At 40.9% G+C, this 13,861-nt stretch overlaps 1 protein-coding gene across 24 annotated transcripts; it reads right to left on the bottom strand.

Annotated features, from left to right (window-relative positions):
* Positions 1–7,613: 7,613 nt before the first annotated feature.
* LOC112280228 (uncharacterized) lies at positions 7,614–13,635 on the bottom strand. Of its 24 annotated transcripts, none has more exons than XM_024515461.3 (6): positions 13,510–13,628; positions 13,244–13,321; positions 10,707–10,919; positions 8,905–9,531; positions 8,523–8,713; positions 7,614–8,339 (listed from the first exon to the last, which is right to left on the bottom strand). In XM_024515461.3, the coding sequence occupies exons 3-6, from the start codon at positions 10,862–10,864 to the stop codon at positions 7,705–7,707; spliced, it is 1,611 nt and encodes a 536-aa protein (XP_024371229.1). In that variant the 5' UTR covers positions 10,865–10,919; positions 13,244–13,321; positions 13,510–13,628; the 3' UTR covers positions 7,614–7,704. The 24 variants fall into 24 exon arrangements, with proteins under 24 accessions (XP_024371229.1, XP_090105333.1, XP_090105330.1 ...); XM_090249207.1 differs by having other exon boundaries at positions 8,523–8,698; XM_090249204.1 differs by having other exon boundaries at positions 13,283–13,321; positions 13,510–13,624.
* Between the last annotated feature and the right edge of the window lie 226 nt (positions 13,636–13,861).

Raw genomic sequence — 13,861 nt, 5'->3', positions numbered from 1 at the left:
ATGCAAAAGTTATGCAAGTTATCTATTTCTTATATAAAATAGCTCAAGGGATAAACCAAAGGAGACAAAAACCTTCTTTGATTGGTTGCATATCTCATTGTTTTCATCAAATATGAAACAAAAGTAAAACAATAACTCAACTTTTGATCAAGAGTAGCACTGCAAGTTCACTGAGTTAAGCTTCCAAATTTTTCAGTAAAGAGGATGCTCATGGTCTTAGCACCTTCAATGCTTGAATGGATCACGCTGCTTCTCCGGGTCTTCTCAGCAGCCACCCGTCGCGTCTGGAGTTACACACTGCAATACAGAGAATGGATCGCTCCAAGTCCACGAAGAGAAACTCAGTAAGCGTAACTTGGTCACCATAAATAAACTAGATTCTGACTGTCCTCCCACATTAAATGTCACTAGCATTCGGGAATATTATGTACATAAAGGCTTCGGGTGGAGAAGCAAGCAAGAGTATTAACATCCATGGATGCAATGTTCGGACGCACGAAACTCCGAACGTTGTCTTCCAGGGCGAGAATGTGTGTCGAGGTTGTGGTGCTGTGACTTGGGGAGGGAGACTTCCACCAGCTTTACGGTTTGTTTCTCACTTGGGTAGCGAGGAGTAGGCTGCTGTTCTGGTACTCTCTCGCTCTCTCTCTCTCATCCAATTGCACTGCAGTTAAGCTCTCGCCTACTGCAGAAGAGCGCAACGATAGTAGTTGGTCATCATGGCGGCCGCCAACGCACCCATCACTGTGAAGGAGGCGGTAACGGTACCTCCCTTCTCCCGTTTCCAGGGTCCACCTGGTTGTTGGAGATTTCGAATAAGATGTGTTGGATGGATCTTCATGTGTGGAGTTTATCACTTGAGTTTTCTAGTGCAAACGGAGGTTAATCTGTAGTGCAGGTGGCGATCTGTGGATTGTGCGGACACTTGGTTGTTGTAGCTTTTGACTGGGATGGTGAGGGTTAGTATTTTTGAGGTACGTTTCAGGGTTGGGAGATTAGAGGTGAGCTTTTGAATGAGTTGTGGTATTTGGTTTTGAGATAGAATGTGGAATCTGCGAGGTGGCGCATTGTTCTGTAGTATGTTCGGGGAATGGTGTAGTGGATTTTTGCTGAGTTTGTCCGATTTTGGTTACGTAGCTGACGAGCTTGGGCATCGACCAGCGATTCATCACGTTCACTCATGTGTCAATGGAATCCGATAAGAAATTTGCTTGCGGGAGACTTCTCCTCAAAATAGCGTGGTAATTTTCGACATGTCGATTCCCAACCAGCCCCTTAGGCGGCCCATTACTGCTGACTCTGCACTAACGAATCCCACCAGCAGAGTTCTCGCCCTTAAAGGTACGTTCTAATTTTTCATCACAAGTTTTAGATGAGTAAGTCAGGTACTTTACAGTGATGTGAGTACATAGTATATTTGCTACAATGTACAATATAAGCTTTACATTGTACTAATCTTATGTTTGTATTAATATTTGTATATTGGAGTGTTTCATATACAGGGCAGGAAAGAATGTTTTGTTGCATATCTGTGAAGGTCAAAAAAGTTTGACCCTTTCACTTGCTTGCTTAAATATTTTATAAGAAAACAAAGAAATTAAGAATGAGCCAAGTCACCTTTGATGTCCATGGGAGTGTCATGGCAAGGTGGCAATAGAGAGGTTGGAAGGGCCACCTTCCTCACCTCAAGGTTCACATTATGTGGTATCATGTTGTAATATGACTATGTGTTGAAAATATAATCAAAAATAAATTTCTAATTAATATTTAATTATTTTAGTTTAATAATCATTCAAGATATTTAAACATGGCTTTTATAAAAGCTTCTTAGTTTATTTTCTTATTTTAATAGCTAGTAGATTAAAGGTTGGTTAATAATTTTATCTTTTAGGCTATAAAAACTCTTTTATTACCTTAGAAAGGCCATAATTTGGTAAAATCAAGTTAAAAGAGATAAATAATTAATATGATTAATATTAGAATTAAGTTGAAGGTAGGATTGGACTAAAAAATCCCTTGGATAGATTAGATTGATATCCAAGGGTCGATCATGCATGAGACAAGGTCAAAATCAGACCTCTAGCATTTAAATCTATTAGGATTTCTTAGATATTTGTAAAGGACAACTTCACCTTCTATAGCCAAGTGTTTGGTACATTTTTAAATAAGAAAATATATATTATGATAATAAGATACTAAGTAGAATGAAGAATATTAGAATCTAGAGATGAATCCCAAATACCTAAAAAGGAGGTTATGTAATCTATCTTCATTAGAGTCTAAAATTATAATTTAGACTTAGTATAAAAGGTTGGAAGTCTTTTTTGGAATGATTGATTTTTCTAAGAGGTGACACACAAAGTTTGAATGAGAATTAATTTAGGACCAATTTAACATTAAGGTGAGCCTGATGTGAAGGGTCAATTTGACCCAATTACGGGGACATCCAATCCAGGTCCTGTTACGGGCCTCTTATCCAGTATGAGACCTGACTCGGTTGGGCAATCCAATGAGGTGCCGAATATGAAGGCTTTGGTTTTATTTCAAGTTGTTCCATTCTCTATGCCATTTCGGAAGAAACGTCCTTTCTGTGGAAAGATTTTCCTAGAGGTGGGAATTCCATGGAAGCATAGTCTGTTGTTTCAATTCCGAGTCCAGGACAAAAGAATTGGGGACCTCACGGAGTTAAAGGAAAAGAAAGAAAAAAGAAGAGGGCATTTAGAGATCGAGGATTTTTGGGATCGGAGAGTTAGCTTCAAGCTCCTTCGAAAGATGTAAGACTGAGTTTCATATGATTTGGGAGGATTTTGCAATCGTTGCTCAAAGTCAATGTTTGTATTGGTGAATTGGGTTTTTTTTTGCAATAAAGTTAATGCTAGTACTCTTGACTATTTTGTGAAATTGGAGAAACATTTGCGATTGAAATTTTAGAAGTGTCTAGATGGTTGAGTATGCCAAGTGCTTGCAAAAATTTGTGTTAATCTAATGATACGAATAGAGGATATTTGATCATTAGTGTAAAGAGGTATCAGAAGTCGACATATTGAGATCATTTAGGGTTTGTGTAATATCTGGAGATCTATCGACTGGGATAAGGTGAATTTTGATGAGGTAAGTCGAGGACTTAAAAGCAGAGCTACACACAAAGTTTGAATGAGAATTAACGATTAGAGAAGGAAAAATTACAAGTTACAGTTCATAATCAACTTCAAGGTGGCGGTCAAAGAACATCACTGTGGATTTACGGCATTTTCTTGCAATTTGTAAGTTGGATTGGATTGAACTTCTTGAGCATTTAGAAGACTTGTAAAGATACTAGGAATAGTAGTTTCACAACAATTGGACAGTTAGATTTAGAATTACAGCTTGCCAAAGCTCGCTGTCTAGGGTTAGGGTTTAAAAAAATAATAAATAAATAAATAAATAAATAAATAAATAAATAAATAAATAAATAAAAATAAAACTAACAAATAATAGAAGAAATTATACTTATAATATCTCGAAGTTATTAAAAATAGTATTTCTAAGTACTTTGTATTGAGAGTAAGCTTTTACATTAAAATCCGAAATAGTTTGTATTTAGATAGTTGAAACCCACTAGACTACTTGGATACTTGCAAAACATTGTTTTATCTTCCACAACCAGACGCCCGGTGCATTCTCAAGCTAGATAGCATATAATACAACAGCGTTGGTGACAAAAGATCCTATTGCGATGTTATCCTTGAATTGTGATGCATCTTGATATAGAGTTATAACCGGACACAAAGCCACAATGTGGTTGAATTCTAGACTAATTTTGTTTTATTTTAGAAAAAAATAAAGACTTAGTGGTACAATTTTGAGATTGTTTTTAAGTCAAGTAATATTATTTTATTTTTTGGTTTCAAAAGTGAAAATAGAACTCAAAATGAAAGAATAATATATGTGGTATCAGATCCTTTAGGATCAAATTTGATAGCAAAGACTCAAAGAAAAAATTCTTTAATAAATTTTAGCTAAAGCAAGAAGAATTAATCAAGATTGTAAGAAAAACTATAAGATCAACTTTCCAACGATTGAAAAAAGAAGAGATCTTTGAAACTAATATACAAAAAATACAAGTGGGTCAAGAGATGAAACTCATAGAAATTTATTTTTAAAAAAACTAATCTTTTAGGCAAAATATAAAATTGTGTGTCAATGAGAAAATTTACTTTCTAAAATAGAGGAAGGTGTAAGGATTAAAATTTTTTGACCTTCTCACTAATTTGCTTAAATATTTTATAAAAAAACAAAGAAGTTAAGTGTAAACCAAGACACCCTTATGTCCATAGGAATGCTACGACGAGGTAGCAATGAAGAGGTTGGAATGACTACCTTTATCACTTGAAGGTTCATATTGCATGGGGGCACTATATGGAGTGAGGAATGTTAGAGTTTGAAGATGACTCTTAAGTGCCTCAAAGAGAGGTCATATGATTTATCTCTTTTAAGAACTAAAATTGTGGTTTAAACTTAATATAAAAGGTTGAGAGTCACCCTTCAAGTAACTAATTTCAATAGGAGGTGACCTCTAAGCGTTAATGATAAAAGATCTTATTATAATGTAGATTCAAAATACACCACAGAGTTGCAGTGCAACTTGATTTTAGAGTGGTTTTCTTTTGTTTCAAAACAAAGTGGGGACTTGGTGGTGTAATTTTGGGATTATTTTAAGATTATTTTTATGTTAAGTAATGTTTTTTTTTTTGGGTGATTTTAGAAGTAAAAAGGAGCTCAAAGTGAAGTAGTATTATACATGCTTATACAACTATTACAAACTCATTGATACTAATGTTGTGGTAGAACTTCCTTGGATAGGTGGCATGATGGATTTTACTATTTTCTGCTTGTTCTAGGTTTCAAACTTGAATGTTGCTTGCCCTCCTTTCTTATCACTGGTTGTTTATTTGTAATTGTATTAGTCATTGACAATAACTCTTATTTTTAGTTGGTTTCTTTGATTTCTAAAATTGGAACCTCACAAATTTCACTTATTGCACTTCATTTGTGACTACACAACCAAGGTTGACAATCTTGACAAAGATAAAATCAAAGCAACTGAAGAAAAGAGATCCAAGGAATCCAAGGAAAAAGATGTTGTCTTGCAATAGGTCTATTTTTCTATCCAAATAAATGATGTTTAGTATTTAACACATATACTGGTGGAATTACTAAAGTCAAGGCTTGAACATACAATAAAGTTTGGTTGATATCCCATGTGCCTTTCTTAGCAGAATATGTACTCCTAGCTTTTGCCATTGGCTTTACTTGCTCCACCTGTAGCTGGTATGGGTAGCCCTATGCCTGGCATGGGCATGCCTAGTACAAGGATGGCAGGGATGAGTGGTATGGCCTCTATGGGTAGAGGCTATTGTATGCATGCTATGAGTTCATTCTAGGAATGGCCTTAATGGAGCTTAACATCCTTGTTTGATTGAGATCCTCTGCCAACTTAATTTGACACCCACTGAGGCTTGATATGGACAAGTGTACAAAAGATCATTGTTCATAAAATTCCTACTCTACTATTCAAGAGTATGTTTTTATTTAGTGTCCATGCCAAACTAGAAGTTCAAATAGGGTTTCATTGTAACACTGGTTTGTGTAGTTAGAAGGGATAGATATGTAGATCCTAGTAATAGTCAAGCCTCGTGATCAACTATTTTGTAAATATGATGTATATGAGTGTTCTCAAGGACAGGTATTATGGATGAAAAGATATTGGCTCCATGTCAAATTATCTGCTACAAATGTTAGGTGTAGAGAGAATTCCATCAACTAGCATGCCATCTGCAGAAAGCCTTCTGATGTGGACAGTTACACTTTCAACTTGGCTTTGTCTGTTGTGCTGAGCACAGATGTCCTGCCTACCACTTCTGTCTGTCAATTTCTATGTATACAGTTAAAATGTGAAACCTTCCAAAACTATGCTTCAAAGTCAGAGAAAGGATCAACCAAAGAACAATTAATTAAAGACTTCCAACTTCATTCCCTATTCTCTAACCAATGAGCTGGTAAGTGTGCAGGACCAGGGCTTCTCTGAATTAGTTACAAAACACAGTACCAAATAAGTCATGATTCAGCTTCCACTGTAGGCAAAGGGGTCATGCAAACACAAGCCCCCATTGCCACAATTACAATGTGTATGCTTTCCATAGAGGGATACTAGACCTTAAACCTGCACCATGACCAACACCATACAACATTCACAGGGAAAAGCATCTTTGAAACTATTCATTTGTTCTTGTGTACTGAAGACCTTTGGAAGGCATGAATGAATGTACCCAATCATGCTCTCACTTAGGTCAACACATCAAACACTATACCCATCTGTGCAGAACCATTTGCTTTTGGCCAAATGCCATTGCATTCCATCTTATAAAAGTTAGCACAAACAAAACCCAACTGTACATTCAAAGGAGAAACTTGCAAAAGGGCCGGGCATCAATCTTGGCAACCTTTCCTGCACACATGCATGCAGGGCTGGACTCATTCCATCCTACTTCACTATGAAAATTCTAGGGGCAATGAACATTCACTACAAGATGCTTTTCAAAGTTTAATCTCACCAATATATCACAAATGGTCAGAATTGAAACAACACCATTATTGAAGGTTTTTTGCTTGTTATCATACATGTCATACACTTCTGTTGAGTGGACAAAGATGTGCATGAGCTGATTTGGCATCCAGGCTCTTGAGCATGGGCAACTTGAGAACTACATGCAATGAATGACATGTACAATATCTCACAAAAAAATGGAATGTCAAGGTTGAGGTCTAGGTTCCAATTTGAGAGTGGTAGCAGATTCATGCTTCAGAATTGTAGAGCAATGCCATAAGTGTTGTAGCAATCATATTTTGGTTGTTGGGTCCTTCAAACACCAAATTATGCACTCAGTACATGTAGAATCTAAAAAAAAATTGAATAATTAAAAACAGAACAAAACAATGTGAACAATTATATTACATTGAAGTTGAAGTGAAAACTTCAGGCTGAACTTGATTGTATTTTTTTGTTTATTTACCAAAGATGAGTCTAGGCAGGAGAACAACTGACCCCAACTAATGACCTTTCACTTAGAAAAAGAGCTCAAATCAGATTCATATATAGTGTTTTCTAAGGACATGTGGTAGTAATCAGAAATAAATATACAATAATTAACTTAACATAAAGTTATCAAGCATCCTTTGAGTGAGAAACTTAAATCAAAATGAACATCGGTGGCCAATATTAAACAATCAAATGTAAAAGAACAAAACAATCCACCTAAACCCGCCTAGACTCATCTTTGGGAGTTTGGTTGAGATAACTGCTTTGGACAACTATATAGGATTTAATGTGCAAGTCAAAAAAGTTCATGGTTTAGTTTGAAAAGTTCAAATGGATAAACTAAGCTTATTCATCGAACCAGATTGTGAGAGTGATGGGATAGTAGTTGTATCTACAATGTCTAGGCAGATATTTTACATACAGGTTTCATGTTGATATCACTCTTAAAACAAAGCAAGTACAACCTATTAAGAAAACCAGAACGAACACAAGCTTGTAGACATTAAAATAAATCACAACACGCTGAGATTGATGCTTCTTATAAAAAGACACTCCAAATCTGAGTGGAAAAATGAGTAGCTTAGTTTAGGAAAGAATACATACATCGTCACAAAATGTAGACTTATTTACAACTTCCAGAGCGATGACTCTTCATCCCTCAAGGGTCTGTACGCATGGTGTTTGGAGTTATGAGCACGAGCCTCTTCTTTATCTTTAGCATAGGTAAAATAAAGCGGTGTATAACATAAGCAGCAGAGACCGAAGGGGATGGCCATAACTGCAAACAGGCCGCGGGAGAGAGCTAGAGCCTCCTCGGGAGAGCCATTCTCGGGGATAACCATGTGAGCCCTGTAGCCATAAACCCTTTCAGCTAAAATACCCACAAGGGGCGCAGCCAGAGCTCCCAAACCTCCTTCGAAGGCACGGTCGAAAGAATAGATCACTGTTCTTTGCTCCTCAGGCACTACGTCTGCAAACATGGGGTTGTTTGCACAGGCTTGACACCAACTGATAGTCAGGCCCATGAAAATGAACATCGATGCAAACATGGCCCACCGTTCAGGGTCCTGGGGGAGGATATGCAGTAGAATTAAAGAGCATGGGATGCCCATGAAGGAAGAAAATTGAGCACACATGATTCGGCCTTTTCCAGGAAATTTCTGCTCCGCTCGATCTCCTAACCATCCCCCTGACACCGCTCCAATTGCACAGCCAGCGGAGAATAGGCTCATTAGGCTTGCTGCAGCTTTGTGTCCAAAACCTGAGACAGCTCGTGAGGTTCTGATTCAGATCGAGATATTCAAGAAAGAAAGTTTAGGAGTGTAAGCAACATGGATAGCGCCTAGACAATATCCATAAGTGGCATAAGAATACGATGTCATTAGAAAGTTCATTCACGACAGTATTTGGCTAAGGGATATTAACAGGTCATGTGTAGTCTCACCAATAAGCTCCAACCACATTGTGAAAAAAACCATAGCCGTCCATGGCAATGATCCCACTAGACCCTGCATGACGATAATCTGAAATGTTCGCACTTTCATCACCGCTTTGATTGCAATCCAAGCATCCAACCACGCGCTCTGAATGCTCTTTCCCACCTTCTCATCGGTCTTGAATCTAGATGCAAAGCGTCTGCAAATAATTTAAAATGGTGTAGTCTCCTTATGTCGCGTTGCACTAAAAGTAGAAAAAAAAAATGTTCTAGACATAAATTCCAAACATGATCCTTGGAATCAATTAGCAGGGGTTCAAGTAAAAACAGAAGACCCCTACTCCAAGGAGCAACAAGATTCAAAATACTACTCAGATGAAGAATTACACACCCGTCGAACTCCCTGTAGCTGCTGGAGCCGGAAACTGCATTGTCCCGTGGATCCAGAACAAAAATATGAACCACCCATCCAATAACACAGCTCACAGAGGCTACCAGAAGAAATGCAACGCGCCAGCCTGCAATACCCCAAATACTGCCATAGCCTGCCATGACGGTAGCTATTCCACTGCCGGCTATCCCTCCCACACTTCCAACCAAATTCAGCCATCCAAAGGCCATCCCTCTACCAGCTTCTGAGTGACTATCTGCAATGAAGGATTGCAAGGCCGGCACTACAATGGCAAGACCAATCCCGTTGAGTGCCCGAGAGAATGCACACTGGGTGAAAGTAAAGGACAGAGCCACAACAGCTGTTGAAACGGCCCAGAAGAGAGTGCCCAGTCCTATAACCGAAGGCCGGTAGTAGCGCATTGCAAGGATTCCAGCCAGAGGAGAACATACGGCTTGCACTATGGTTCGGATGAAGGTGAGACTGCCCAATTCAGAGGGACTGGCCTTGAAAGCTTCTGAAACTTCCTTGTAAACAGCTGGGAGTAGAGATTCGTCAGCTCTTTCGAGAATTGCTGCTAGGTTGATGAGGAATAGGGAAAAGCTCAGTCCCCGCAGCATATTCATCCTGCAGATGCATCAAAATATTGTAAAATGACAACCGCAACTCTCTCTTGGTTGAATCAACGTTTTAGTGCGAACTCTCGCACGTTAAAAACCCACCTAGATTCATCAAGATTGAGTTACAAGCAAGACTAGGTAGTGAGAAGGTCGTACTCGAATCATGAACCCTCTAGATCTGCACAGGAATTGTGCTAGAAAACTGGTTAAAACGACTTCTCCCTCGCCTTAATACACGAGGGTAAGTGAGAAAAATGGCAATTCACAATCCGGAATCATGACTACCAAAGAAAGAAATTTAAATAATCCTAACTGCCATGCATCACCAACTGGCTCGCGATAAATTACGAACCATACGCATAGCATCACAAATGCAGAGAAATGTAAAATATGTCCTCACACCCAGCAAGTGACATGCTTTAAAACCAGCGAGCGCGCTCAGAGAAGGCAAGTATCAAGATATTCAGCTCCAAGTACGCACCTACTGCGAGGGGCGTACTATTTTAGAAACATTTCTACAACAGCTATATCTCAAACCTAGCAGCCGACAAGCTAACCTAGCACTAAACCGAGAGGAAGAGACGACGATGGCAGCATCGCGGGGGGCGTCGGAAGAACTTGGGTGATCGAGCGAGGAGATCGACCTAGCAAACGCGCCCCAACCCAATCCACTGCCATACAGACACACACCGCGCATCCAGACGCTGACGAGTACAAGGGAGGTTGCAGTTGCGCATGATGGAACCCCGGCAAGGTGGCAGTAATTGTCGATGTAGCCGAGAGGATCATCCACCCGGATCTTCAAAACTTATCTCGCCCCCTTCCAGTAAACGCGGTACCTTCAGGTCAACCGTGTCGGCGTGGCATGCCCTCCGCTGGTTTCTACTGTTGGTGCTAGGTTGCGACCCACAAAGTGAATTTCTTCCTCCACAACCATTATTATTCCCACTCGGGGATTGCGTCGTGGCGACAAACACCCCACGAAGAACAACTGCTGCACGGGCTCCGTGAGTCATTTGCTCATGCAAAAAGTGCGATACCCCCACGTGAACCAAATTGGTGGGCCGGGCACACGCACGACAGGCAATGGGTCCTTGGTATGGGTCCCCCTCAAGTGACACTGCAATAGATCGGAAACCCATCGTTAGGGGAAAAAAACTGCGTCAACTCGTGACCACTTACCGGCCGTCGTAGCTCAGTTGGTATAGCGGAAGGATAGGGTGCACTTGGCGCTGCAGTGGATCAGCATCATCTTCTCTATGCATATCAATCTCAGGCACCGTTTCGTTTCGCGCCCAGTCCATTTCCCCTAATGATGGGTTTCCGAGCTCCTGTCTCATAATGTTTCCATTCGAGGGCTTAGGAGCCGGAACATCACCACCTACGTCCTCGTGTCTGCTTTCCAATTTCCATGTTTAAATCGAAAGACAATGGATGGGGTCAGTTGGGTGATATCCAATGTCGCAACAAAGAGATACAAGAATAGTAGAATGTTGTTCATGTTCCGACAAGTTCACACAAGGCTCCTCTAGACAGCCTATCTTAACAAGTTGCTCAGACCCGATGTTGGAACTAAAGTTGGCCCGCTGCATTTAGGGCTTTTTCACAGATCCGATTTTTTCGGTATATAATTTTTCTTGCCTTCGAGTGATAGTTTAAGCTTACAACAGTTCGTATAATGTGTATATTTCCTAGGGAAATGAGACGCATCACTTAGGCCAAGATTGTAAGTCCAGGTAGCTTCATTTTGCATCTTTTGTAATGGCAATAACAAGGTCACAGAGTGTGCGGGACAGGTTTAGAGCGAATTCAGAACCCCACAATCGTTGAACACTGAATCTAGCAGAGACCAACGTTGGGTGGACACAGAGAATCATCACAGGGACAAAGGAGCAGGCCCAATGGTGCGCATTCTGGTACAAGATATAGACACCCTCCCATACAAAATCAATATACCAGACATCTAAGGAGGAGGGGTCACGAAATACCAAATAGAATATAGCAGCCTCCCAACGCAATGAAGCAGATGCCGCAGTAATACTCACCATGTCCGCAACTGCTTAGTCCCGAAATCAACACAAGAGAAGGAACGTCTCCGGAAAGCCCCACAAGATAACAGTACCATACAACCGACAACAACACACAACCCAGAACACTCTGAGGGATCACTGCAACGATCTCAGAACATCGAGATTCTCACGTTGAAACAAGCGGACTAGGAAATCCACCTATGTACCACAGCCATACATCAGCTAGAGGGAGAAACTGCTTGGACTCGTGTGGGAGCTCAAATACATATGACAAACCTGGCCATGCACGCATTACGCAAGGAAGTAATCAATCGCAGCAGTGGACCCAATCCACTACGACAATGGTAAGATACCATATGGATCCCACAAACCAGGGCTAATGAACAACAAATGACCTGGTTTACACTCGTCCCATTTGATGCAGCCACAACCAAAATCAAAAGAGTCGGCCAAATCCATTGGAAATCCTCACAACTCAAGAGCACGAGAGACCCTGCAGTCCCGTTACTACAACGACTACAAGCAATCGCTCCCGAAGATTGGAGGTCAGAACTAGAAACAATCCAAACTCATTATACAACCTTCAGCAGCAATCACAATCCCAGCCCAGGCCCCACCGCATTATTTGAATCCAGAACGGAAGCCGTGCAAGAGCACCAGACATCTACCGATGTTTGATCAGCTCACAATAGCTTCTTACAATATCCAGTGCCTCGGCAGAGGCCTGAACGGCAGGCGCAAACGCCGCAAGATCCGAGATCTTCTCCATATCTCACATCTACAACCCGACATCATACTATTACAAGAAGAGAGGCTCACATTAACGAAATGTATCGCAAGAACAGTCCAGATGAATCTTCTCACGGGTGCCGTCTTATGGAAGGAAGGAGGATATTCAGCATATGATGATAGCTACGCAGGTGGTACTGCGATCATTGCCTCATACAAGTTTGCGATCATTGCAATCACAAACTCAATCTGCGAACACGGGGTAATAGTACAGGGAAGAGCACAGTACCTCACGTATCTCAACTCTGCCTTTGAGAAAGTTGGCATCCTAAATATTTATGGATATAGCTACATAGGCCCTGGAGCCAGCTTATGGCAGAAAATTGCCGACTTCCCCCTCTCCGAGACCAAATGGATAATGATGGGGCATTGTAACTCAATTGAGGACCTCTCTGACAAGCTCGGAGGTAACCCCACGACGGGCAAAGGTCCACGGGAAAACGAATCATGGACAACACTACTAATACAACTAGGTTTGCAAGACAAATTTTACATGGGTGTATTTCGACATATGAATCAGAAGCGCTACATAAGGGACAATAGACGCCAACACCCTCATATGCTAGCTAATCGTATCGACAGAGCCTATGTCACCTCGGAAATACAAGAAAGAGGAGGTATAATCGGGAGATAGCCCGCTCACACCTCCATCTCCGACCACTCATCTATTTTCCTGAAGCTCAAGAAAAAAGGCCCGCCCTACCTCGAACACCCTTCTTCATCAAAAGACAACTCCACACGGAGCAAGGTAATCTCCTACTCATTTGAGCTTAGCACGACGCGGTAACCAAACATCAAGAGGAAACATGGACACACAAAATCACTACCGCACTCAAGGCAGTGCGAGAAGGCAACGCACAAGAATCGGCAAAGAAAAGGCAGATATGGAGAGCAATGTACCAACACCAGATTGCAGATATACAAGCCGTGGAGCTGTACCTCCAGCACAATTGGAACTGCCAAGTCGTGCGAGAAGCTCTGAACACCGCACAAGCCAAGTTACAAGAAATTCGACAAGCGCGGCTCAATAAACAATTCGATTCGGTAGCAGCAAAATGGACTCGCGTAGGGGCAGATGCAATGCCAACTTCTTTGACCACTTCAGTGTAAAACGCAAGCGTACAAGAATCCGTGAATTAAATAATAAAGGGAAAATACTCACATACCAAGAGGAAATGGCCGCCTATGCATAACAGTACTACCAATCACTCAATAGCCGTGACGAAGTCATAGAACGAAACGACACAGCAAGGACAGACTATTTGGCCAGCGTTCCCAAGAAGATAACCGAACTGCAGAATAAAGAGCTCAAATGGCCCATCATAGCCCAAGAGCTCACAGTAGCCATCAAGGGACTCCCGACAGGCATGACCCCGGGACTAAACTTAGTGCCAACAGAGTTTTTTCAGATCTGCTAGGGGGAAATCCAAGCTAACATGTTGCAATTATTACACGAAGTGATGGCAACTGGCTCTCTACCGAAGGAGTTTAACACTAGCCACATAAAGTTATTGCCAA

Source organism: Physcomitrium patens, chromosome 3, assembly GCF_059467195.1.
Source record: "Physcomitrium patens ecotype Gransden chromosome 3, ASM5946719v1, whole genome shotgun sequence".
NCBI lineage: Eukaryota > Viridiplantae > Streptophyta > Bryopsida > Funariales > Funariaceae > Physcomitrium > Physcomitrium patens.
Note: the sequence above shows the minus strand (reverse complement) of the source record. Positions and strands in the feature narration are given on the sequence as shown.